Source organism: Oncorhynchus mykiss, chromosome 26, assembly GCF_013265735.2.
Source record: "Oncorhynchus mykiss isolate Arlee chromosome 26, USDA_OmykA_1.1, whole genome shotgun sequence".
Taxonomy (NCBI): Eukaryota; Metazoa; Chordata; class Actinopteri; order Salmoniformes; family Salmonidae; genus Oncorhynchus; species Oncorhynchus mykiss.
In genome coordinates, this window is record NC_048590.1 from 24843262 (window position 1) to 24871235 (window position 27974).

General features: G+C 45.1%; 2 protein-coding genes and 1 long non-coding RNA gene across 5 annotated transcripts in view; 2 read left to right on the forward strand and 1 right to left on the reverse strand.

The window, feature by feature from the left end:
* Positions 1-224: 224 nt before the first annotated feature.
* On the forward strand, positions 225-2117 carry LOC118944540. Its single transcript, XR_005039892.1, has 3 exons — positions 225-983; positions 1095-1582; positions 1970-2117. It is a non-coding gene; the product is annotated as an uncharacterized LOC118944540 (long non-coding RNA).
* An 8113-nt stretch (positions 2118-10230) lies between these two features.
* LOC118944465 (calcium homeostasis modulator protein 6-like) lies at positions 10231-12099 on the reverse strand. Its single transcript, XM_036963965.1, has 2 exons — positions 11526-12099; positions 10231-11127 (listed from the first exon to the last, which is right to left on the reverse strand). Exons 1-2 carry the CDS (start codon positions 11988-11990, stop codon positions 10975-10977), a joined length of 618 nt encoding a protein of 205 aa, XP_036819860.1. The 5' UTR covers positions 11991-12099; the 3' UTR covers positions 10231-10974.
* Positions 12100-13238: 1139 nt separating this feature from the next.
* Positions 13239-27974, forward strand: part of LOC110506465 (neuroplastin) — a 38278-nt gene continuing 23542 nt past the window's right edge. Inside the window, exons 1-2 of one of the 3 annotated variants that reach the window (XM_036963307.1) lie at positions 13239-13781; positions 27426-27773. In XM_036963307.1, coding sequence (XP_036819202.1) covers positions 13706-13781; positions 27426-27773 — 424 coding nt within the window. In that variant the 5' untranslated portion in view covers positions 13239-13705. The remainder of the gene's footprint in view (positions 13782-27425; positions 27774-27974) is intronic. The other 2 variants (XM_036963306.1, XM_036963308.1) reach the window with 2 other exon arrangements.

The window sequence follows — 27974 nt, forward strand, 5'->3', positions numbered from 1 at the left end:
TTGGGTTGTATCCAACACAGACAGATGCGGTAAAATATATGGGCACTTTGCACAATTCATTATTCTAAAATAAATTGAAATAAAGAGAGCATCTTCAGTTTTAAGTATTCCATTTTCTTCTTCTTCTACTTCTATGAGTTGATAAACAAACTAAAAGGGTGCATACTGCCACCAGTAGTGGGTTGTTTGAACAGGTATAAAGTCAAGGTTGGCGATTTACTGCCACCTGCAGTTATGGAACATTTTCTCACAAGTATAATTAATTGGCTGATCCCTCTTGATGACCTGGATTAAATTATGTGATCCATCCTTACGCTTCAAACACACCGACTGCGTTATTTGCATCACTGCTGCATAACATTTTGCGCAGCTAGGCAACTATACTGATGCAGGTACCTTTTGCAAATGGTCGCATGCGGTTGGACACATGGAGGAGAGAATCATTTTCGCAGTATCCTCAAAACCGTGTCTTTTTGACACAACTGCCGACAGCTACAGGGACATAAACAAAAAAAAATGCTGCTTGGAGACAATTGTCCACGATAGTAGGATTGTTAGTTTAGTAGTGAGCTTGTGCTAGATGTGGCTAGTTAGCGTTAGCTAGCTAACCTAGCCAATGAGGTGTGTGTGAAAGAAATAGTCAAATAAATTATGCTAGTTACTACCCCTGATAACTTTACCAAATAATAATGTTTGAAAGAGTGAGAGTGTGTATGCTATATAAATAGTAATCGAAATGGTAGATACTACTGTAACCCTGATAATGTGGTCAGATAACCGTGTGTGTGTCTATGTGTACAGTAGGTGACATGTCCATGATAGCTATCTAATAACTATAGTTATGCTAGGTAATGGTTTGGCTTATCATGTTCATGTCTATGTAGAAGAAGACTGTAGGAGGAAGTGGAGAGGACTCAGGGACAGGTATCAGAGAGAGAGAAGGGCAGAGAAAGAGAAGAAGAGGTCTGGGTCAGCAGCTTCAGGTCAGCAGCCTTGGCGATTCTGCCACATTCTTTCTTTTCTGGATCCATTTATTGTGCCTAGGGCAACGAGTGGCAATTTTACAGCCAGACCCTCTACTACATCATCCACAGGTGTTGTTGCCACCGGTGCATCAAGACCCTCAACGTCACCTACAAATGCGACCATCACCTCCACCGGTGGAGTGAGACCCTCTACAACATCATCCACGAGTATGACCACTACCGGTGCAGCCATGGAAGATGATGAAATGGAGGAAGCACCTCTGGATCTAGGACCACCTGAGATTATTATGAACCTCACGGAAGTGACCACTGAGGACCTCGTTGAGCAGGATGTGGCCGTGGAGAGAAACAGAGAGAGAATCGGAAGAGGAACAATGTCACACCAGGTGTCATCAGAGGTACCAGCCCCCAGATCCACTCAACTCATTTCAGCAAAGGCTCCTCAAAGCCGTCGAGAGGGATGCAGTCCAACCTGATGCTCACAGGAAGGAGGATGAAGAGACCCTCTTTGCCATGAGCTTGGTGCCAACCCTGAGGAGGCTGCCTCAGCAAAGAGAAGCAAATGTATCAGCTGCTTTTCGAAGCCGAATTCAATGGTACGTTTTTTTTCTCTCCACATCACAGGTAGTGTCATAAGTGTGTGACAGTGAAGTAAAGTAGGTCATTTTTACAGTATAGTCATGTAGGTTAATTGGTATTTCAGATCAAAGTATTAATATGAGGCAAATGTATAGCTGTTGTTTCTGGGTTAGAAAATATCCTAAAACAGTTTGCTGTCGAAATATCTGCCTGTTATATTCATCTTTTGATCTGAAATACAAATTCCATGAGTAAACAGCAAGTATTACCAACTTTACCACACTGTTCCTATATTTATGCCACTAACTACACTATGCAAGCAGTATTTAGTTAACATAAATCTCACCTTTTATGGTATCATATTATGTTAAGCTTGTATGTGTTGTTTTTCTCTTCCCTTTCAGAAATGGAGTCAATTTAGCCGACCAGCTCACAGGAAGGACAGGAAGAGGAGAGGAGTTGTCTGGTTGTTGTTTTGACCTCCCTCATTGTACCTTTCTTTTCACACACGTCAGTTCCATTTAAATTCAGTCAATTCATAAAGTCATTTGTTTACAAAGTCTTAGGATAGCATTCATTATTAGTGTTGCATAGATTTCTGAATTGAAACTCATACAGAGTTTTCACAGATGCTCTTGGTCTCTTACGAGACTAAAGGTCAATATATTTATTTCATTTAAAACCACTTGAAAACCAGGGTGTTGAATCTTTTTGTGAAGTTATGTTCCATTGACTGGTCCGTGACGTCCAGGGGCCATTTGTTTGTTTAGCTGTGTTATGGCTACATATTATTCCCTTTTTCTCAGAGACAGAGACACACACACACACACACACACCTCTTCGTACCTCAGATCTCCAGTGCCCTGCCCTCTCTCTCTTTATGGCCATGTCTGCAGTTCCCCTACTACGTCTAGGCTTTGAGTAGTCCCTGTATTGGTCTGCATTTGTACCATGCCAGGTGTGTATAATACTGATGTTAATGGGAGAGGGAAGGGGTTAAGGTGTGGTTTTTACTCTCAAATTGAAAAATGCAATTTATGGACCGGTGGATGGTTCTTAAAATAACCTTTTGTGTTATGGGGCTCTTCAAAGAGCTGTTTCACACCACGGCATACTGCCATGGGACTTCACCTGCTGGCGATGAGAAGTAGGTGGTCAGCTTTCTCCATCACCTGTAGTGCCTGTCTGGGGGCGTTGTTGGCACATGCCCTGGTGACATCAGGAAGGTGACCATTTGGCGTGGCCATCTCCATCCGGAGTGGCACCTGGAATGACCTCCGCAGGTAGTTGTGGAGAACACACGTGGCCTTCACGCAGGTATCGACATTTGAGGGGCTGTGACCAAGCACTTTCTGATACATTCTCCACCGGGCTGCCAGAATCCCAAAGGCGCATTCAACAACTAACCTTGCCCTGGACAGTCGTTTGTTAAAGATCCTTACAGGCTTTGGCAATGGCAGCTGGCGTCCAGCGTAGGGCCTCATGAGGTTGGGTCTTAAAGGGAAGGCCTTATCGCCGACGAAGACGTGAGGAACAGATCCCAGGTCTTCAGCCCCAGGGAGTGATGCAGGTGGTGGAATCTCTAGGGTGCCATCCTGAAGTGCCTGGCTGAAGGCAGAGTCCCGGAGGGTCACGCCATCACTTCCCTTGTCGTAAGCACCAACATCGACAACACGGAAACAGTAGATTGCATCTACTACAGCCAAGAGTACAACTGAATATGTACCCTTGTTGTAGAATTGCGAACCCGAGCATGGTGGAGCCTGGATTACTACATGTTTCCCAGCAATGGAGCCAAGACAGTTGGGGAAATTCCACCTCTCCAGGAACTCGGCAGCGATGGCCCTCCAGTCTTCCTGCTTGGGGACAGGCATGTATTCACCAACCAGACAGTCCCAAATGGCTTGTGCCACAGAGGGGACAATGCCTGCCACCGTGGACCGTCCAACTCGGAAGCTGAATCCTATGGTCCTGTAGGAGTCCCCTGTCGCCAAGAATCTAAAATATAATCCAAAGTAATGATCAATATTGTATATAACTTGAATTCCACCCACATATTATATCTACTCATATAGCTACCTCATTACTGTTTATTATGCTTTACTAATTATATTGTAATACTCATCAACCATCCTTAACAATGCCTTGAAACAGTACAATTCAGTCTATGACTATATCAATACATTGTTGTCCAGGCCAACTCTACTCTTAGAAAGAATGGTACTATCTACTTAAAATGGTTCTCTGGCTGTCCCCCATAGGAGATACCTATTAGGTTCCAGGTAATACCGCTTTTGGTTCCAAGTAGAACCCTATTGGGTTCCATGTATTAAGTATTATACCTGGAACCTATGGAGAAAGCAGAAGGACACTTTTGGAACCTTTTTCTCTAAGCGTGTATGCGAGTCCAATAAGAATGTAATGAATGACTGTAACTGTCTTGAACAACAATGGGTCCTGGAGAAGACTAGCCTACCTTCATCAGGGCAGAAGGCACCTTTCTTTTCATTTGGTAACATTGCATAATTAAAAAAGGATTATAAATTAACTTTGGGAAAAGTTATAGTCCCAATGAACATTCCATAAAAGTACATCTGATGTCAAATAGGGACTATTAACTAGAGCCCTTTAGCTAGCTAGGTTGCACATAAAAACAAAATCAAATATCAATCAATTATGATATCAAATGCTTTAAAAATGTACTAGAATGTAGCTTAGGTTCATCTGCAACAACTGAAAAGTCGGACAGTAAAATAGTTTTCCAACAGCAAGGCGCAGATCAGCATGGCAGTTGCCATTATAAACGTTTTTCTTTATAATGTTGAAATAGAATGTCTCCAACCCCCATATCACAAATCGAAATCATATGTATGTACATTGTAGTCCTACAATGAATTGAGAGAGCCTCAAATATAATTATTTTGTATATACCCACTGTTTGGCATGAATAGCGGCATAGTTGCCTGTTTCAGTCATGTCTTTGGTCACGTTTGCTGTGGGTCAAACAAAAACATCCCAATGAGTGGTTGATAATGGAGGCGATGGCTGTAGGATGAGGTTGGTGAAGAGTAACTGCAGAAACTTGCGGTCAAAACTTGTTATCCCTACAATGCAATACGGCGGTGACCGACTTGACAAAAGTGATCAGCTCGAACGCGCCCATTCTCTATACCAACATGTGTCCTCTCTTGAAAAACCGGAGCGTTTGAAAATTGCGGATGGGGCAACGAGGATGTCTAGAGACTTTAAAAAAAAATCTCTCTCGGAGTGAAAGGTTATACTGTATTACGTAATCAACCTTTTGACATAACTTGACTAAACTTTAAAGTAGGCCAATCAATATTCTGTAGGGTGTAGACTTATTTGTAGCCTAAAGAAGAAAAAAATAGGCCTGTTTTAATTCTTCTCATGTCAAAACATAATTTCATTAGATTTATTTGACCTTATACAAAAATATTTCAGGTAAAATTGATGCATGCTTATGTGAAGCAGCTAGTGAAGATGTGTCTCCCTGGTATCTTCATTGTTACCCTGTTGACCCTCTCTATTCCTGCTGTCCATGGTGGGAAAGTCCTGGTGTTTCCTCAAGACGGCAGCCACTGGGTCAACATGAAGGTCATTATTGAAGCGCTGCATTCAAGAGGTCACAGTGTGTCAGTAGTACGGCCATCAGACAGCTGGTACATCAAAGAAACATCCTCTCACTACAGTTCAATCACTATTGATATTCCAGGTGGAGCTGATGAGGAATTATTTCGCTCATTTGTGTCAAGACTAATACAGATAAAGAGGGAGGGAAACTCTCAGCATATCGGACTGTTAGCTAATAGGCCTATTGGCCAATTTCTCGGGCCACTATACCTATTTTGCCAATTGGCCTGGGCCCTTTTACTCAACGAAGTCCTGCTTATCCATCACGACTGGACTACCGACGTTATCTGCCCAAGGTTTTATTTTCTCCTGAATGCCCATCTGCTAGCTTGCTAGCCGTGGCCCGCTAGCTGTCTAGAACATATTGGACTGTTAGCTGAATCGATCCATTGGCCAATTTCTTGGGCCACAATACCTATTTTGCCAATTGAACTTGGACCCCTCTGCGACTCAGGCGAAACCTACTAATCCATCACGACTGGTCTATCAACGTCACCGCACGAGGCTAAAACAGACTTTCCTCCGTCGCAACGTCCCTCTAAGGCCCTTCTGCTAGTTTGCTATCCCCGGTCTGCTAGCTGTCTGAATCGCCGTGTCTCCAGCCAGCCCAACCACTCACTGGACCCCTATGATCACTCGGCTATACATGCCTCTCCCTAATATCAATATCCCTTGTCCATTACTGTCCTGGTTAGTGATTGTCTTATTTCACTGTAGAGCCTCTAGCCCTGCTCAATATGCCTTAACCAACCATTTAGTTCCACCTCCCACATATGCGGTGATATCACCTGATTTAAACGTCTCTAGAGACAATATCTCTCCCATCATTATTCAATGCCTAGGTTTACCTCCAATGTACTCACATCCTACCATACCTTTGTCTGTACATTATGCCTTGAATCTATTCTATTGCGCCCAGAAACCTGCTCCTTTTACTCTCTGTTCCAAACGTACTAGACAACCAGTTCTTATAGCCTTTAGCTGTACCCTTATCCTACTCCACCTCTGTCCCTCTGGTGATGTAGAGGTTAATCCAGGCCCTGCAGTGCCTAGCTCCACTCCGATTCCCCAGGTGCTCTCATTTGTTGACTTCTGTAACCGTAAAAGCCTTGGTTTCATGCACGTTAACATTAGAAGCCTCCTCCCTAAGTTTGTTTTATTCACTGCTTTAACACACTCTGCCAACCCAGAGGTCCTAGCCGTGCCTGAATCCTGGCTTAGGAAGACAACCAAAGACCCTGAAATTTCGATCCCTAACTATAACATTTTCCAACAAGATAGAACTGCCAAAGGGGGCGGTGTTGCAATCTACTGCAGAGAGCCTGCAGAGTTCTGTCTTACTACCCAAACAATTCGAGCTTCTACTTTTAAAAATCCACCTTTCCAGAAACAAGTCTCTCACTGTTGCCGCTTGCTATAGACCACCCTCTGCCCCCAGCTGTGCCCTGGACACCATATGTGAATTGATTGCCCCCCATCTATCTTCAGAGTTTGTGCTGCTAGGTGACCTAAACTTGGACATACTTAAATCTAAGCTTGATGCCCTCAATCTCACACAAATGATCAATGAACCCACCAGGTACAACTCCAAATCCGTAAACACAGGCACCCTCATAGATATCCTAACCAACTTGCACCCCAAATACACCTCTGCTGTTTTCAACCAATCTCAGCAATCACTGCCTCATTGCCTGCATCCGTAAAGGGTCTGCAGTCAAACGACCACCCCTCATCACTGTCAAATGCTCCCTAAAACACTTCAGTGAGCAGGCCTTTCTAATCGACCTGGCCCGGGATTCCTGGGAGGATATTGACCTCATCCCGTCAGTAGAAGATTCCTGGTTATTCTTTAAAAGTGCCTTCCTCACCATCTTAAATAAGCATGCCCCATTCAAAAAATGTAGAACCAGGAACAGATATAGATAGCCCTTGGTTCTCTCCAGACCTGACTGCCCTTGACCAGCAAAAAAAAACACCCTGTGGCATTCTGCATTAGCATCGAATAGCCCCCGTGATATGCAACTTTTCAGGGAAGTTAGGAACCAATATACACAGGCAGTTAGGAAAGCTAAGGCTAGCTTTTTCAAGCAGAAATTTGCATCCTGTAGCACAAACTCAAAAAAGGTCTGGGACACTGTAAAGTCCATGGAGAATAAGAGCACCTCCTCCCAGCTGCCCACTGCACTGAGGCTAGGAAACACTGTCACCACTGATGAATCCACTATAATTGAGAATTTCAATAAGCATTTTTTTATGGCTGGCCATGCTTTCCACTTGGCTACCCCTACTCCGGTCAACAGCCCTGCACCCCCCACAGCAACTCGCCCAAGCCTCCCCATTTCTCCTTCACCCAAGTCCAGATAGCTGATGTTCTGAAAGAGCTGCAAAATCTGGACCCCTACAAATCAGCCGGGCTAGACAATCTGTACCCTCTCTTTATAAAATGACCTGCCGAAATTGTTGCAACCCCTATTACTAACCTGTTCAACCTCTTTCTTTCGTATCGTCTGAGATTCCCAAAGATTTGAAAGCTGCCGCGGTCATCCCTCTCTTCAAAGGGGGAGACACTCTAGAACCAAACTGCTACAGACCTATATCTATCCTACCCTGCCTTTCTAAGGTCTTCGAAAGCCAAGTTAACAAACAGATTACCGACCATTTCGAATCATTCGAATCATTACCTTCTCCGCTATGCAATCTGGTTTCAGAGCTGGTCATGGGTGCACCTCAGCCACGCTCAAGGTCCTAAACGATATCATAACCGCCATCGATAAGAGACATTACTGTGCAGCTGTATTCATTGACCTGGCCAAGGCTTTCGACTCTGTCAATCACCACATTCTTATCGGCAGACTCAACAGCCTTGGTTTCTCAAATGATTACCTCGCCTGGTTCACCAACTACTTCGCTGATAGAGTTCAGTGTGTCAAATCGGAGGGCCTGTTGTCCGGACCTCTGGCAGTCTCTATGGGGGTGCCACATGGTTCAATTCTCGGGCCGACTCTCTTCTCTGTATACATCAATGATGTCGCTCTTGCTGCTGGTGATTCTCTGATCCACCTCTACGCAGACGACACCTCTACGCCTACCGATCCTCGACTTTGGCGATGTTGTTTACAAACTAGCCTCCAACACTCTACGTAACAAATTGGATGCAGTCTCTCACAGTGCCATCCGTTTTGTCACCAAAGCCCCATATACTACCACCACTGCGACCTGTGCACTCTCGTTGGCTGGCCCTCGCTTCATACTCGTCGCCAAACCCACTGACTCCAGGTCATGTACAAGTCTCGGTAAAGCCCCGGCGTATCTCAGCTCACTGGTCACCATAGCAGCACGCACCCGTAGCACACGCTCCAGCAGGTATATCTCACTGGTCACCCCCAAAACCAATTCTTACTTTGGCCCCCTTTCCTTCCAGTTCTCTGCTGCCAATGACTGGAACGAACTTCAAAAATCACTGAAGCTGGAGACTCATATCTCCCTCACTAGCTTTAAGCACCAGCTGTCAGAGCAGCTCACAGATCACTGCACCTGTACATAGCCCATCTGTAAATAGCCCATCCAACTACCTCATCCTCATACTGTATTTATTTATCGTGCTCCTTTGCACCCCAGTATCTCTACTTGCACATTCATCTTTTGCACATCTACCATTCCAGTGTTTAATTGCTATATTGTAATTACTTCGCCACCATGGCCTATTTATTGCCTTACCTCCCTTATCCTACCTCATTTGCACACGCTGTATATAGACTTTTTCCACTGTATTATTGACTGTATGTTTGTTAATTCCATGTGTTGTTGTATGTGTCGAATTGCTTTGCTTTATCTTGGCCAGGTCGCAGTTGTAAACTTGTTCTCAACTAGCCTACCTGGTTAAATAATGGTGAAATAAAATAAAATAAAATACAAATTTCATTGAGAAAGAAAAAATGTAAATACATTATTTACTGGCAAGAGAGATTGATACCACTTGTTAGCATAATGGATAGTTGCCTACTTGACAGTGATGGATAATAGCATTGTTTTATTACATCTGCAGCTAAAAACATTTCATATGTATTATATTTCATCATGTAAATGATGGCATAACTTCTGTTTTGATAGTAATAGTCATAATATTGTATTCTGCATGTGTTACAGAACTGTACAAAAGCCTGAGCTTTTTTCATTAAATAAATAATTTATGTTATAACAAATGCATTGTACAGACAGACCAGTTGTTACATTTTAATTTGTCCCTGGTTAAACTTAATATCCAGTGTTACACATGAGACGACACATAACACGACTCCTTTTCAACAGTGCTACATGTACATATTCTGCTTAGTATGAGAGATATCCCTTTTCTCTGAATAATGTCAACTACTGTATGTAGTTTAGCTGGGCCTGGGTTTGAGCCTGGAAGTCAGTGGTCTGGGAGTGATGGGATGTGACTCACAACAGAATGAGAAGGCCAGTCCAGAGAGGTACACCTCCCAGCCAGGGTAAAGACCAGTCCTTTAGTATGTACCTGCAGATGGCCAGAATGGGAAACCATAGGAAGTGAAGTGCAGCGTAGCCCAGCCCAGCTGCAAAATGGCCGTCAGATACATTACCAGACACAATTTTGGATACACCTACTCATTCAAGGGTTTTTCTTATTTTTTTAAAACTATTATCTACATTGTAGAATAATAGCAAAGACATCAAAACTATGAAATAACAGATATGGAATCATGTAGTAACCAAAAAGTGTTAAACAAATCAAAATATATTTTAGATTCTTCAAAGTAGCCACCCTTTGCCTTGATGACAGCTTTGCACTCTTGGCATTCTCTCAATCAGCTTCACCTGGAATGCTTTTCCAACAGTCTTGAAGGAGTTCCCACATATGCTAAGCACTTGTTAGCTGCTTTTGCTTCACTCTGCGGTCCAACTCATCCCAAACCATCTCAATTGGGTTGAGGTAGGGTGATTGTGGAGGCCAGGCCATCTGATGCAGCACTCCATCACTCTCCTTCTTGGTCAAATAGTTTTGAAATCTTCACTATTATTTTACAATGTAGAAAATATTAAAAAAATAAGAAAAACCATGGAATGAGTAGGTGTGTCCAAACTTTTGACTGGTACTGTACATTCTATTTGACCTAGAACTGAGTCTGAAATGAGTCAAAATGTCTTAAGTAGAAAATATACATGAGGTACTGACATCATGAAGCAACAAATTAAAACTGGCTCAACCAGTTAGTATAAAATTGCCTGTATGACTGTATAAACGTATATTTCATTGAAGGCAGGTCCATGACATGACAGTGTGTAAGTGGATCCCCACTGTTGCTGGGCCAAATGCGGTTGATGATAATGAAAGAAAAGCCTGCACATGGTATACACGTATGTTCATGGTATACACCTATGTTCATGGTTTACACGTACGTTGCTCTCATATACATTCCATGGGTGCCGCATGCAACCGTTTGTGGGCATTTCTGTCATTAGTTTCATGAAATGCACTCACTCTCTGAATGATGGGGTCATTGAAAATGCAAAAGGTAAATCCCAAAAATGGTAAAAGAAATCCCCCCCCCAAAAAATCCTTATTTACAAATAGAAAGAGTACTTTCAAACAAAGCTGTCAATTCAGGTAATTTACAAAGTCTCTACACAAGGCATGGGCTATGGCAAGGGCCTCAGAGCCATCAGAACCATCTGAGAGCTGCCTCAGCGGGCAGGCCAGCCAGGTGAGAGGAAGGGTGGGGTGGAGGAGCCTGTCCTCTCACGTTGTCCTGGTTCTCAGAGAGCTCATCCTGAGCACGGTGAGCTCTGCTACGTCTGCATCCTGCATCTCAGACTCCTGCTGGCAGCTCTCTCTGATCACATACACTATGAGTCCCACACAGATGATTATGAGAAGAAATATACCTATAACCTGATATATCAGGGGGCAGAAATAAAGATTGAATAAGGTGAATAACATCCTAAATGTGACTGCAATGCATAGACTAGACATCTTTGTCATTGATAACCCACAACTCCGTCACTCCACATAGGTAGAGTGATTTGTAACAGGTAAGAGCTGTGGAGTAACATAAGGAGCTAGGGGTATGTATCAATTGTTTCCAAGTAGGAGTGCTGACTTAGGATCAGTTTAGCCTTTTAGATCTTAATGAATAAGATTACGTGGACGGGGAACCTGATTCTAGATCAGCTCTCCCTCTCTGAATTGTTTGATACACATGGCCCCTAGCTCCTCATTCCACCTCATATAATGAAACATATGCATGTAACAATGTAGTATTTATGTGATATGCATGAAATGAGACTCACCTGAGACACAACAAATAGCTGCTGTGAGCGGAGCATTAGTTCTTGCGGTGTGACATCTCCCTCACTAGTTGGCTCACACCATTTCTGCGGTGCTGCTTTATCAACTATGACAAATCTGCCCTTCCAGTCTGTCATTGCACAAGCAAAGTACTGGCCATCGAGGAACAACAAGATCAGCCAGACGATTGCAGGAACAAAACTGGAAAAAGACACAGTCTTCTGGCACCACGTATCGCACCTGCATCCTTGAAAGATCAGCATCAACGTGAAGGCCATGACAGCAGGAATGATGAAGAAGGCAGATGAAAACACTCCATTCCATTTAGGATTGCAAGGACACTCAAACTCCAGCTCCACCAGCTTCTCTAGTCCCATGAGGATAAATCCAAAAGCCACATTTGAGACCAGAGGACTGTTGCTAAGTTCATTTTTCAGTCTGGTAAGCCATTGTTGTCTACTATCCATACTAAATATACCAAAAAATGAGAGTAGTAGAGGTAAAAAGCCCAACAGAGGGTGTACCGTTGTGAACACATTGGCAACAGTTAAGTGATGCGTGATTAACAGTTCTAGGGGTAAGTTTTTCCCTCGGGCAAAATTCCACACTTCCTCTCTCATTGGTTTTGAACAAAGGAGGGTGTGTCATCGGCTCTGACCTTTCCCTAGCTGATTGGCTGGTGGGGGGTTTCAGATGGGGTTACATTTTAAACGTACTCTTCCACAGATAAACTAGAGGGAGGAGAGTAAAGTGGAGGGAAGTCCAGTTTGTTCTGCCATTGGGTGAGAAGACTAGCCATTTACAATACTTCTTCTAGCACACAAATACTCACAGTGCAATGGCCGGTGGATACTGTAGTGCGGCAGCAGTTGGCAGCAACTTTGGAATCAATTTCTCAGATACATTTGGCCACAGAAGCAGATTGTGGACAGTACTACTTAAAAAAGTGTCCCTCAAATAGATATTACATGTGTACTGTATACACACTGACTGAATGGGTTGCCATAGTCTGGCCTTTCATTTATCATAGTGTGTTTTCCACTTGTTTACAAAAAAAATCATTAATATATACCCATTCAGTATATTGATTTCCCCACTGCTAATGTTCACACAACACAATATACCCAGTATGATTCAGTTGAATTCTGGCTTCTATAATGAACCACCAGATGTCGCCCATGTAACACCCCTGCACAGCTCTGGAATACAGGGATTAATGGGAGGCCATGTTAGTTAGGGTCAGTCTAATTGAAACACAGTCCAGTCCAGTCCAGTACAGTAACCAGGGTTCACTGTGTCCTGGGTTATGTCTTCTGGTGAAATTAGCTGCTATGTGTGGTTCATGGCAGGGTTGTTACCACCCAGTGACCTGTTTCCTATGTATTTACAGTATTATGATGGGGCATGGCATTTGGGAAGATTAAACCACAGCCTATAATTACTTACCCTCAGCCATGATTTACCTGAATTCCTTGCAATTATAGCAATTATCCGTGTCTCTATAATTGTAATTGGTCAAGAGGTCTACTTAGAGATAAACCACCTAAAGTGGCCACTTTCTTTCTCTGTGTGCGTATGTGTGTTTGCGCGCTCGCGTTGGTAGTTGCTCGCGTTTGTGGATGTGCGTCTTGCGATCAAGCTTTCATGCGCCACATTTCGATGCTAAAATTCCATATGTCCATAGACTGTCTGTCAATAAAAACGATTGACTCAATAAATGTGCAAAGGTAATCAAATTGATATAGGCAATAATTCGCGCATGTTCAGAATGACTGTTTGTAAAATGTACACTTTTATTTTGGGCTCTGAATCGCCTCGTTTCTATGATCGCCAATGCGCATCGGTCTGCGCATCTCTGATCCTTCGGAACTACAACCGTGGACGCTCGCACTGACATCGAAAGACCTCCTCCGCAATCCGACGAAGGAGGCTCCGTTTATGGCCCTACTACATCGGCATCCCTGACGGAGCTATCGGCCTGTCCTGGACCATTCCTTGCTGCCTTCATTTCGTTATTTTCAGGAGGACTTTACCTTTATAGCCTTCGTAGATCATTCTAAATAACTCCGCATCTCCTCTGCTATGCACTTTTAGACCAGATCTATAATTCCCGCGATCAATATCTCATCTCCCACAATCGCCTTGTCTCATCCCTGCCTCGTCCTCTCTTCGAACCCCAAGAATGCAGCCTACTGCTGTAATGTTGGCTGTGGTCCTTTTTGGAAACTTGGTGCTGCATTACGTCTCGGCTCAAAACGGTAAGAATGAAGATGTGACCATGCCCGAGACTGTACACAATCGCAGTCAGACACAGTGTTTTGCTAATTGTTCCAATTAGGAGCCTACTGTGACTCGAGAACATGTATTTTATTACGATTTGAGGAAGTGGGCGTCTGTCATTTTACATAATGTCAAATATGAGGGGCATGGGCGCACTTACGCATCGCAATAAAGTGTTTATTTAGAACACATTTGTTTACATAACTCTGTTCACAGTATTTAGGGTGCTCATATTTTTTTAGACAATTTCCCTACGCACACGATTCTCACTTGTACAGATTAAGGAAATGGATTGAAACGAGATAAATATGCTATCGAAAACCAGAGCAAAATATGGTACTGCAAACCAGAGCATCGTTGTGTTTGCTTGGTGTTTCCTAATATAAACTCTTTTAGCTATTTCGTTCTGTTTGGAGTTAGTATTGTATTATTATTATTTGATGGATACATTGGAATTCCTTAGTCTCCACGAAGTCAGCTGGGTTTGAATGATTTGTCTTCATTGATAAAATAGGTTACTGAATGCACAGATTGTTGACACTCTTTGATCGTAGCATATTTAGTGTTTGGGATGTAAGTATTGTTATGTTGTGAAGAAGAGCAGCGTAATGCATTCCAAGCGTAATGGACTGGACTGTTGAAGAACCTGCCAAACAGTCTGCACGATTCACGACTGTTAAACCCATAGTCTCTCTCTGGCTAAAAGACAACAAACAAATCATCGGGCTTTCATATTAAAGAGGTCAACGTTCCACTGGTATGTGTGTGTGTGTGCCTGTGTGTGTGTGTGTGTGTGCCTCACTTCTACATCTCATGTGAATTAATAGGCAACCATTGTCATTGATATCATTTTTAGTGACAGTGTTGATATTTGGAAAGGTCATTACTCGTTTTCTGCCCTCAAAATACAATCTGCCTTATTGTAAACAGCATCTTTTGTTTCCTGGAAATATTTAGACCCATTGGTTTCTCTCTGTGTGTCAGTGGAGTTGAGATTCTATTACATAATTGAGGCTTCTGAATCCCACTGTTGGCTCAAAGCAGAGTGTTGATAACCTCAACACATATACACAAGTTCCAACAAAACACATTTACACTATCTGTGTGTAGCCTACATGTTTGAAGGCTATAATATCTTGTCCCGCAATATGATGGATAACCTTTCAAATGATTATCACCAATTTGTTTCCATATTTTGTTGATTTCAATTGTCTCTCCATGGGCCATCCAAGTTTATGTCTTCCAGTCTTTGATGAACACACAGTTACAAGGGGCAGGATTGAGGGAGGCATCATTTGCTTGACATGAAGGATGTCTGAGCCTCCTCATCATTGCGTGCTAAGGGTTGCCTTCCCTGACATGCCCCTGATGGATGGCCAATCCCAGTGAATCACTTCTGCCACCCAGAGGGGGCACACCAATCAGACGCAGTCTCTACACAAACACATGTTCTCAGAGCTGAGCTACTACTAGCTATTGGTATATTTTATGACAATAATTGTTTCAATGACGAAACTTGCAATTTTGGATCGTGTTATAGGCCTATAGAAAGCTAATAAAAATCCACTAGTCTATTCCTGCAAGCACTGAATTTGTGTGATAACTACTTTGTTGAGGGAAAAACTACTTGCTACGATTGTGGTATGTTGTTGTTTCACCTAATTATTTTAAGATTAATGCACAAATGTAAGTCGCTCCGGATAAGAGCGTCTGCTAAAGGACTGTTAGCACTGTGAATACAGAAAGATTGTAATATGAAATTGTACAGCAATAGTTGGAATTGTAACCGGAAGGTAGCAAGATCAAATCCCCAAGCTGACAAGATAAAAATCTGTCGTTCTGCCCCAGAACAAGGCAGTTAACCCACTGTTCTTATTGAATTGACTTTGTTTAAATGGAATTGACACCAACCCTGCTTACTACTAGTGTACAATGCGTGTACCAAACATTAGGAATGCCTTCATAATATTGAGTTGCACCCCCTTTTGCCCTCAGAACAGCCTCAATTCGTTGGGGTATGGACTCTACAAGGCTTGACATTTTTCCACAGGGATGCTGGCCCATGTTGACACCAATTCTTCCCACAGTTGTGTCAAGTTGGCTGGATGTCCTTTGGGTGGTGGACACACGGGAAATTATTGAGCGTGAAAATCCCAGTAGCGTTGCAGTTATTGGACACTCAAACCGGTGCACCTGGAACCTAATACCATACCCTGTTCAAAGGCACTTCAATATTTTGCCTTGCCCATTCACCCTCTGAATGGCACACAGACAATCCATGTCTCAAAGCTTAAAAATCCTTCTTTAATCTGTCTCCGCCCCTTCATCTACACTGATTGAAGTGTATATAACAAGTAACATCAATAAGGGATCATAGGTTTCACCTGGTCAGTCTGTCATGGAAAGAGCAGGTGTTCCTAATGTTTTGTACACTCAGTGTACATTAATTAATTGATCTGGTGGATGAATTATGTGTGTATGAGGACACGCTTTGATGGTCCCCATCCACAAAGTCAGATATACGCCCTCTATTGTTTGGGTAAAGCCCAAGTGAAGGCATTCCAGTCTTTGCCCAGTGTTAGTGCCCACTCCCTGGGTCTCATAGCGACACACAGGGCTCCCTCCACCATGGGCTCTGCTGCTCTGTGGGAGACAGACTGGTGCTACCTTGTCACTCTGTGTCTGTCTGAGCCTCACTGTAACTGGTGAAGACTGATACAACTCTTTTCTTTATTAGCCTACTGATGTATTACAGTTTATTAAAGTGATATTGGATTTTAGACACTAGTGAGATACAGTTCTGAACCTAGATACTGTAAAACACATTTATGAGGCTGTTATATAAACACAGTAATCATATTTTAATGGATGGTATACTGATGCTATTTGGTCACACAAATATGGGTATACCCTCCAAACAAATGAATTCATATTTCACAGTCTGGATTTAGTGTGAGTGATGTAACGTGGCAGGCGTCTCTATTTCACGTTTGATTTCCTCAGCAATATTTCAGATTCGGGGCAATGGCGTGTAAAGAAGTGTAATTATAAGGGCACGGCATTTAATCACAGTACAGTATCTGTGAAGCAGTGGAGGGAGCTGAGCTGAGACTATTATACCTCTATATGCTTGGGGAGCCTGACCAACCATAGATGGCTGAGATTCAGCAACAGATACCTGGAGGACTGTAAATAGCATTGGGCCATTCTGCCGCCAGTCGCTATTTATGGAGGGGAGACACAGCACCCTGAGCACAGAGAACTGTGGCTTTAACATCCTTTTGCGAAAGTGAGTCCATTAACTCTTAATGGGTAGCAGCATCCCTGTGCACAGCTGCTTGGCTCTCTGAAGACTCACTAGATGCATGTGAACCATTTAAGCTCTTAAAGGGCCTCGTTCTTTTATGCATGACGAATATGAAGAGGGGTTCTCTCCTGTCCCTAACCTGACGATGCTGCTTATGGCAATGCGCCATGGATAATCTCCCCCTAATGAACAATTGAACAGCCACAACAGCCGTAATCAAGTTCAGGACATTTGTGTGCATAATATCTTATTTTTGAGTTGACATAGAATACAGACCACTATGTGAATTCCTTTGATGTGAGTTACCAATAGAATCATGAACCAAGTCAAGCATCAACTCAATGCTGCTCTAAATGCATCTGTTATTTTTCCATAAGATAGAGCTATGACTCATTATTTCTTCATGTAACACAGTATTAGTAGGTTTGTGTGGCTCAAAGCCACAGACAGTTAGTTTATCGACACAGTCCCAGTTTCTATCACTAAACACGTTTCATGATCAAATCCCCTGAATCAGGGCCAGGCAACATTATAAAAATAAATCAAAAATGGCATATCTCTTACAATTAATAAGGGATTCAATCAATGTAACTGCAAGGTACAGAGTAGCTTGGTAATTGTGAGGTAATTAATTGTAAGTCCATGCTGTATCACTGCCCATGTTCTGAGTAGCAGAGGACACATCTGTGAGACCGGAAAATGTGCTGTGGGACGTAAGCCAGTTCTTCCACTGAGTCACACTAGCCCACTGTGAAACATGATACATACTGCACCGATGGCAACAGCATCAGGCACCCCACAGCCTCCAACACAGTACACACCAGACATACTGTAGCTACTGGTGATGATACCCAAATGGAAGATGCTAGAGGGGATTTTAAACAAAATGGAGACTTAATGTTGATATGTGGTTGTGTGGAATATTCGTTCTGGGAGATTTGTTTGTGGTTACAATATGTGTTGTCACAGTGTGTCCAGTGAAGAAAACACCTAATTTAATAGTCATTGTCACAAACTGTTATGGTGACATGGATGAGTGTCAACTAGTCCTGTGGCATATGGTATCCTAACCATGCTAGCTTTGCACAGTGACAGAGGGCCTGGGTTGTCTGTCATCTTGACCCCTGAAAGGGTTAATCGGGGAGCAATGTTTGCTGGTTGAGGGGGATAAGCCCATTTCAACTGGGGATGGGGGGTGGGGGATTTAACTCTCATGAAAGCTGTGGCTCCCCTCTATGACCTGAATGGCTGTCCCTGAGTAGTTACAGTAAGATGGCAGAGGTCACCTCCTCCCTCTCATCTCAGCTGCTGTTGCTATCAAGGTATATTGTTGATTTGTTCAAACAGATGAGGAAATCTATACCCGCCCACCCATCGATGTGTTAAGAGCAGCTCAGAAACAAATACATCATCCTTCAACCCACAGCAGTGACTTATTTACAACTGTCAGAGCAGGAGGCTTTGTGAAACCTTGGGCAATCGGCCAAGTGTAACACCTCTTAACCAGATGCTGGAAGCCAGCTTAGTTGGCACTCCTACAAAAGTCAGATATACTGGCTAAGACAATGGAGCATCACACCACAGTACACTGATACTATAGCTACAGTGCCTTGCAAAAGTATTCATCCCCCTTTGCGTTTGTCCTATTTTGTTGCATTACAACCTGTAATTTAAATTTATTTTTAATTGGATTCCATGTGAATTTGAAATTGGTGAAGTGAAATGAAAAAAATAACTTGCTTCTAAAAATAAAAAAAATATTGGAAAAGTGGTGTGTGCATATGTATTCACCCCCCTTTGCTATGAAGCCCCTAAATAAGGTCTGGTGCAACAAATTACCTTCAAAAGTCACATAATTAGTTAAATAAAGTCAACCTGTGTGCAATCTAAGTGTCACATGATCTGTCACATTATCTCAGAATATATACACACACCTGTTCTGAAAGGCCCCAGAAACTGCAACACCACCAAGCAAGCGGCACCATGAAGACCAAGGAGCTCTCCAAAAAGGTCAGGGACATAGTTGTGGAGAAGTACAGATCAGGGTTGGATTATAAAAAAATATCCAAAACTTTGAACATCCCACGGAGCACCATTAAATCCATTATAAAATAAAATGGAAAGAATATGGCACCACAACAAACCTGCCAAGAGAGGTCCGCCCACCAAAACTCCCGGACCAGGCATGGAGGGCATTAATCAGAGCGGCAACAAAGAGACCAAAGATAACCCTGACGGAGCTGCAAAGAGCCACAGCGGAGATTGGAGTATCTGTCCATAGGACCACTTTTTAAACCGTACACTCCACAGAGCTAGGCTTTACGGAAGAGTGGACAGAAAAAAGCTTAAAGAAAAAAATAAGCAAACACGTTTGGTGTTTGCCAAAAGGCAGACTCCCCAAACATATGGAAGAAGGTACTCTGGTCAGATGAGACTAAAATTGAGCTTTTTGGCCATCAAGGAAAACGCTATGTCTGGCGCAAACTCAACACCTCTCATCACCCCGAGAATACCATCCCCACAGTGAAGCATGGTGGTGGCAGCATCATGCTGTGGGGATGTTTTTCATCGGCAGGGACTGGGAAACTGGTCAGAATTGAAGGAACGATGGATGGCGCTAAATACAGGGAAATTCTTGAGGGAAACCTCTTTCAGTCTTCCAGAGATTTGAGACTGGGACTGAGGTTCACCTTCCAGCAGGACAATGACCCCAAGCATACTGCTAAAGCAACAGTTGAGTGGTTTAAGGGGAAACATTTAAATATCTTGGAATGGCCTAGTCAAAGCCCAGACCTCAATCCAACTGAGAATCTGTGGTATGACTTAAAGATTGCTGTACACCAGCGGAACCCATCCAACTTGAAGGAGCTGGAGCAGTTTTGCCTTGAAGAATGGGCAAAAATCCCAGTGGCTAGATGTGCCAAGCTTATAGAGACATACCCCAAGAGACTTGCAGCTGTAATTGCTGCAAAAGGTGTCTCTACAAAGTATTGACTTAGGGGGGTGAATAGTTATGCACGCTCAAGTTTTCTTGTCTTATTTCTTGTTTGTTTCACAATGAAAAATATTTAGCATCTTCAAAGTGGTAGGCATGTTGTGTAAATCAAATGATACAAATGATCCATTTTAATTCCAGGTTGTAAGCCAACAAAATAGGAAAAACACCAGTACACAGAGGTGACACTCATATCTCCATTCTCAAACATAAATAAATGCCCTGCACGTAGCCAGTGCAGTGGCCCTTGGGGTTATCTAGCTGCGGTCTGTCTGTGTTGTGGGACTGGGAGGCAGGTTACAGGCGGTTGACTCAGAGCCACTGCCTGCCTGCCTGGTGATGTGTGCTCTGCAGTCCTCAGGGAAGAGAGCTCCCCAACTCACTCAGTTGGCCGAGCACATGTGTGATGGGCCACCACACAGACTCAGAGGGGATCTATTCACCACAGTATACTCTATATGATGCTATATAATATTATAATGAAGTGCCTCGCAGAATAAACAGAGATTAATGGATGCTTGTGACTCACTGTGCTGTAAATGAATCCCTCCTCATTATGGTATCATTTCATTCAGATCACCTATGTAATTGTGGTAGTATCCCTTTAGCAACATTACAGGCTACTCTCTTCTATGAAAACCTCCTTGTCCTCTTCACTTTCTGTTGCCCTCCAAAAGAGTTGAGGATGAGAGGCCGGTCCAGTTCTTTGATCTCAGCGGATGCTTTAGTTCAGAGGCAGCCTGAGCAGAGTCAGTGGGCGTCCAGGCTGGGCTTTACCCTCTGTGATGATGGGGGGTGGAGGTTTAAGCTAGATGGACCCAGATGTTTCAGGAGAAAGACACAAGCACTAATTACTCTGCATGTATCTGGGCTTCAGGCAAGATGGCACAAGGTCTGTTTAGGCTCTGGTCTGTGTAAATCAAGACAGCCTGGATCATGTCCACAGCCAAATCATTTACCCTTTTCCTATTGCTTTATTATTTACAGCTGCCTGTGACTCACTTCTAACTGTTGCTGCCAGGGTATGGTACGGTATGATCCCCACCCATGTATTGTTCCGTCTCTGGAATATCTTGCTCTGGGTGGACCAGACCAAAGAGTATTTGGCTTCAGTTGTGTACAGAACATATTGTCTCTAGCTGTAGAAACACAGTGGTGTTTGACCTAAAATGGAAAATTATAGCCTACAATATAAACTCAGTCTCTTGGTTACAAACTGATACAGCACAGTACATTATTTGCCCAAAACCAAAACGCAAAGTATCTAGGTTAAATTGCAATAATGAAATGTTATGCACAGCTCATTTTAACCCAGTACTGACAGCTATGCGTAGGCGCCTAGTAACCTCCCCCCACTACTAACCTCCCCCCACTAGGCAGCTAGTAACCTCCCCACACTAGTAACCTCCCCCCACTAGGCAGCTAGTAACCTCCCCCCACTAGGCTGCTAGTAATCTCTGCCCACTAGGCAGCTAGTAACCTCCACACACTAGTAACTTCCCCCTACTAGGCAGAAAGTAACCTCCGCCCACTTGGCAGCTAGTAACATCTCCCCACTAGTAATCTCCCCCCACTAGGCAGCTAGTAACCTCCCCCCACTAGTATCCCCCCCACACTAGTAAACTCCTCCCACTAGGCAGCTAGTAACCTCCCCCCACTAGTAATCTCCCCCCACTAGGCAGCTATTAACCTCCGCCCACTAGGCAGCTAGTATCCTCCCCCCACTAGTAACCTCCCCCCACTAGGCAGCTAGTAACCTCCCCCCACTAGGCAGCTAGTAACCTCCGCCCACTAGGCAGCTAGTAACCTCCCCACACTAGTAACTTCCCCCCACTAGGCAGAAAGTAACCTCCGCCCACTTGGCAGCTAGTAACCTCTCCCCACTAGTAACCTCCCCCCACTAGGCAGCTAGTAACCTCCCCCCACTAGTATCCCCCCCACACTAATAAACTCCCCCCACTAGGCAGCTAGTAACCTCCTCCCACTAGTAATCTCCCACCACTAGGCAGCTATTAACCTCCGCCCACTAGGCAGCTAGTAACCTCCCCCCACTAGTAACCTCCCCCCACTAGGCAGCTAGTAACCTCCCCCCACTAGTATCCTCCCCCCACTAGTAACCTCCGCCCACTAGGCAGCTAGTAACCTCCCCCAACTAGTAACCTCCCCCTACTAGGCAGCTATTAACCTCCGCCCACTAGGCAGCTAGTAACCTCCCCCCACTAGTAACCTGCCCCCACTAGGCAGCTAGTTACCTCCCCCCACAATTAACCTCCCCCACTAGTAAACTTCCCCCACTAGGCAGCTAGTAACTTCCGCCCACTAGGCAGCTAGTAACCTCCCCCCACTAGTAACCTGCCCCCACTAGGCAGCTAGTAACCTCCCCCCACAATTAACCTCCCCCCACTAGTAAACTTCCCCCACTAGGCAGCTAGTAACCTCCCCCCACTAGTAACCTCCCCCCACTAGGCAGCTATTCACCTCCACCCACTAGGCAGCTAGTAACCTCCCCCACTAGTAAACTCCCCCTACTAGTATCCTCCCCCCACTAGTAACCTCCGCCCACTAGGCAGCTAGTAACCTCCCCCAACTAGTAACCTCCCCCCACGAGGCAGCTAGTAACCTCCACCCACTAGGCAGCTAGTAACCTCCCCCACTAGTAACCTCCCCCTACTAGGCAGCTATTAACCTCCGCCCACTAGGCAGCTAGTAACCTCCCCCCACTAGTAACCTGCCCCCACTAGGCAGCTAGTTACCTCCCCCCACAATTAACCTCCCCCCACTAGTAAACTTCCCCCACTAGGCAGCTAGTAACTTCCGCCCACTAGGCAGCTAGTAACCTCCCCCCACTAGTAACCTGCCCCCACTAGGCAGCTAGTAACCTCCCCCCACAATTAACCTCCCCCACTAGTAAACTTCCCCCACTAGGAAGCTAGTAACCTCCCCCCACTAGGCAGCTATTAACCTCCGCCCACTAGGCAGCCAGTAACCTCCCCCCACTAGTATCCTCCCCCCACTAGTAAACTCCCCCCACTAGTAACCTCCCCCTTACTAGGCAGCTAGTAACCTCACCCCACTAGTAAACTCCCCCTACTAGGCAGCTAGTAACCTCCCCCCACTAGTAACCTCCCCCCACCAAGGCAGCTAGTAATCTCCACCCACTAGGCAGCTGGTGACCTCCCCCCACTAGGCATCTAGTAACCTCCCCCCACTAGTAAACTCTCCCCACTAGTAACCTTTACCTACTAATAACCTCCCCCCACTAGGCAGCTAGTAACCTCCCCCCACTAGTAACCTCCCCCCACTAGGCATCTAGTAACCTCCCCCCACTAGTAACCTCCCCCCACTAGGCAGCTAGTAATCTCCCCCCACTAGTTATCTCCCCCCACTAGGCAGCTAGTAACCTCCCCCCACTAGTAACCTCTCCCCAGTAGGCAGCTAGTAACCTCCGCCACTAGGCAGCTAGTAACATCCCCCCACTAGTAACCTCCCCCCACTCGTAACCCCCACTAGGCAGCTAGTAACCTCCCCCACTAGGCAGCTAGTAACCTCCCCCCACTAGTAACCTCTCCCCAGTAGGCAGCTAGTAACCTCCGCCACTAGGCAGCTAGTAACATCCCCCCACTAGTAACCTCCCCCCACTCGTAACCTCTCCCCACTAGGCAGCTAGTAACCTCCCCCCACTAGTAACCTTCCCCCACTAGTAACCTCCCCCCACTAGGCAGCTAGTAACCTCCACCCACTAGGCAGCTAGTAACCTCCCCCACTAGGCAGCTAGTAACCTCCCCCCACTAGGCAGCTAGTAACCTCCCCCCACTAGGCAGCTAGTAACCTACCCCCACTAGGCAGCTAGTAACCTCCCCCCACTAGTAACCTCCCCCCACTAGTAACCTCCCCCCCACTAGGCAGCTAGTAACTTCCGCCCACTAGGCAGCTAGTAACCTCCCCCCACTAGGCAGCTAGTAATCTCCCCCCACTAGTTATCTCCCCCCACTAGACAGCTAGTAACCTCCCCCCACTAGTAACCTCCCCCCACTAGGCAGCTAGTAAACTCCACATACTAGGCAGCTAGTAACCTCCCCCCACTAGGCAGCTAGTAACCTCCCCCCACTAGTAACCTCCCCCCACTAGTTACATCCCCCCACTAGGCTGCTAGTAACCTCCCCCCACTAGGCAGCTAGTAACCTACCCCCACTAGGCAGCTAGTAACCTACCCCCACTAGGCAGCTAGTAACCTCCCCCACTAGGCAGCTAGTAACCTCCCCCCACTAGTAACCTCTCCCCACTAGGCAGCTAGTAACCTCCCCCACTAGGCAGCTAGTAACATCCCCCCACTAGTAACCTCCCCCCACTCGTAACCTCTCCCCACTAGGCAGCTAGTAACCTCCCCCCACTAGGCAGCTAGTAACCTCCACCCACTAGGCAGCTAGTAACCTCCCCCACTAGGCAGCTAGTAACCTCCCCCCACTAGGCAGCTAGTAACCTACCCCCACTAGGCAGCTAGTAACCTACCCCCACTAGGGGCAGCTAGTAACCTCCCCCACTAGGCAGCTAGTAACCTCTCCCCACTAGTTATCTCCCCCCACCAGGCAGCTAGTAACCTCCCCCACTAGGCAGCTAGTAACATCCCCCCACTTGTAATCTCCCCCCACTAGTAACATCCCCCCACTAGTAATCTCCCCCCACTAGTAACCTCCCACCACTAGGCAGCTAGTATCCTCCCCCACTAGGCAGCTAGTAATCTCCCCCCACTAGTAACCTCCCCCACTAGGCAGCTAGTAACCTCCCCCCACTAGGCAGCTAGTAACCTCCCCCCACTAGGCAGCTAGTAACCTCCCCCCACTAGGCAGCTTATCTGCTCATGTGCTGATGATACAGTACATTACTGTTGAGCAGGTAGGTTGGGCTGTTCTGGGAGGGCCTGTAATCTGTTGTAGTAAGACACACGACTCTAGCGCCACAGAGAGACCGCCTGCTCTGCTATCTCTTCCAGGCTCTCTCGTCTTCAGCATAGTCAGAGTTAGGGTTAGGGTGTGGCAGCCTTTTCTGTGATTCATCTGAGGACACATGGCGTAGAACCAGCAGTCAACGGAGGCCTTGCAACAGGAACCCTAAGGCACAGCCCAGGTGATTTGGCTTCAGATTGATGAGTGCATTGGTTCTGTGCTAGAATGGCCTTGCAACAGGAACCCTAAGGCACAGCCCAGGTGATTTGGCTTCAGATAGATGAGTGCATTGGCTCTGTGCTAGAATGGCCTTGCAACAGGAACCCTAAGGCACAGCCCAGGTGATGAGTGCATTAGGTCTGTGCTAGAATGCTGGCATATGGTTGTAGGGGCTGACCACTGCTGTGTAGCGGTAGTATGATTCATGTAATGAGAATGGCGTACGCGCACACACACACAGTGAAGATGATTCTGTGACTTTTAAGTCCAGCTGATAGTGAACCACAGGATGGATGACCTCTTAAGCTTTAAAGGGCCTCGTTCTTTATGCATGAGGAATATGAAGAGGGCTTCTATCCTGTCCCTAACCTGAAGATGGGTGGCAGGTAGCCTAGTGGTTAGAGTGTTGGGCCAGTAACCGAAAGGTTGCTGGATCGAATCCCTGAGCTGACAAGGTAAAAATCTGTCATTCTGCCCCTGAACAAGGCAGTTAACCCACTGTTCCCCTGTAGGCTGTCAAGGTTACTAACTCCAGCATTTTGACATATACAATCAGATTGAAAACAGACAGAATGTTTGTCTTGCTGTAGAAGAATAAAGAACTACAGTAATAGCCATCAGGCACGGGGTTCAAAGCACATGCAACGTCTGCTGTTTCAGCTTCTATGTATTTCAACACCTTTATGATTCCTGACTGAGTCAGTTATGTTCCGGACCAGATTGGCTGTTAGAGTAGTTTCCTATTTCAGTTTTCATTTGACCAAAATAAATCAAAATGGCCTGTACATAAGGTTCTCATCATGGCTTCATAGGGATTGACGGAAATTATACTCAGCCAGTGTTACAAGTAGTCACATGACTTTCCATCGGCTCAAGCAGTGCCCTTTGACATAACTGTCACATCACGCAACATGAGTTTCCTTAATGTGGCAAACCAACTAAAGACCTCGGTAAACAGAGAGCTTTGTAATCAGTTGCCATTTCAATCTAACATCAAAGAGGTACAAGAAAGCAAAGGCTTCCTATTATGCAATATCTGTTCAGAAACTCACAGGGGTGTAGTTCTGTGTGTTTCAGTGACTGTCTGATATAATATTGAATCTATTTATGTGGTTTGTAATCTCTGCATGCCATGTAAAGGTTGACAGATAGGAAGAAAACATAACTTATTGATTAGATGAAGAAACATGTTTTGACTAAGTTGTCCATAATATGTTCTACTGCATGTCAGTTTGCTATGTTCTACTGCATGTCAGTTTGCTATGTTCTACTGCATGTCAGTTTGCTATGTTCTACTGCATGTCAGTTTGCTATGTTCTACTGCATGTCAGTTTGCTATGTTCTACTGCATGTCAGTTTGCTATGTTCTACTGCATGTCAGTTTGCTATGTTCTACTGCATGTCAGTTTGCTATGTTCTACTGCATGTCAGTTTGCTATGTTCTACAGCATGTCAGTTTGCTATGTTCTACTGCATGTCAGTTTGCTATGTTCTACTGCATGTCAGTTTGCTATGTTCTACTGCATGTCAGTTTGCTATGTTCTACGTTAGTAGTTTCACATCTTTATACATTTCACAATGGTGTGAGTAGTCAACATGTTTTGCACTGTAAATCCATTTTATTTGTTTGTTTACACAGAAAATATATAACTCTGCTGAATTCCACTGCTAAAATTAAATGTTTTGATTATTCTGACCATAATGGAAAGCACAGCTATTTATTTTCAGCCATTTGAGTACTGTAGGAAATGAAAATCATCCTAAACCCTGGTGAGATCCCACAGGTGGTTGATGACAGAGACTGTGATTGGTTGGCTGTGACCTCAGCTGAAGGTCGTGTGGCCATGATTGGTTCAGGGATAATAGAGTAACATTGGATAGTGTACATTGGGTTTCAGGGGCCATTAACCTGTTTCTCATTCACACAAATCTCTTACTATTTTATAAACTGTCTTTCTTATACTCAACCACCCACTTTAAGCTTTGTAGCTTGCTTTTTTATTGATTTGCCTTTAATCATCCTCTTCTTTTGTTTCCAACTGATCCCTGTTTGATTTGCTCCTACCTCCATCCCCTGGTCTCTCCATCCCCTCCCACTTCCACTCTAACCCTTCTTCTACCCCCCTCCCCTCCTCCCCAATAAACTTTTCCTCTCCAGCTGGGTTTGTGAAGTCGCCAATGTCTGAGACTAAGCTCACGCTGGACACCTTTGAGCTGTACTGCGATGTGGTCGGTAACCCCACCCCCGAGATCCAGTGGTGGTACGCCGAGATCAACCGCGTCGACTCCTTCAAGCAGCTGTGGGACGGCGCCCGCAAGCGCCGCGTGTCCATCAACACGGCCTACGGCAACAACGGGGTGAGCGTGCTGGGCATCACGCGCCTCACGCTGGAGGACTCCGGGACCTACGAGTGCCGGGCCAGCAACGACCCGCGGCGCAACGACCTGCGCCAAAATCCCGCCATCACCTGGATCCGAGCCCAGGCCACCATTTCGGTGCTGCAGAGTGAGTGGTCTATGTCCTGTAGTACCTAGCTGGTGAACAAACTAACAATCCCCTGCCTGTCCCACCACCCCACTCCGTTAAAAAAAACTGAGTTCACACCTTCACCACAGCTGTCCCTGGCAAAGACAGAAATAAAACAAAACACCAACCACCACCTTGTTATTTGTTCATTTCAAAGACTTGTCTTTGTTTTATTTCTGT

What these genes read in the sequence shown, in the direction of transcription:
- LOC118944465 (XM_036963965.1), bottom strand. Translation starts at nt 11,990, where the DNA reads ATGGATAGTAGACAACAATGGCTTACCAGACTGAAAAATGAACTTAGC. An exon ending in AGCTATTTGTTGTGTCTCAG is followed by an intron (nt 11,128 to 11,525) that starts GTGAGTCTCATT and finishes CTGATATATCAG; the next exon opens with GTTATAGGTATATTTCTTCT.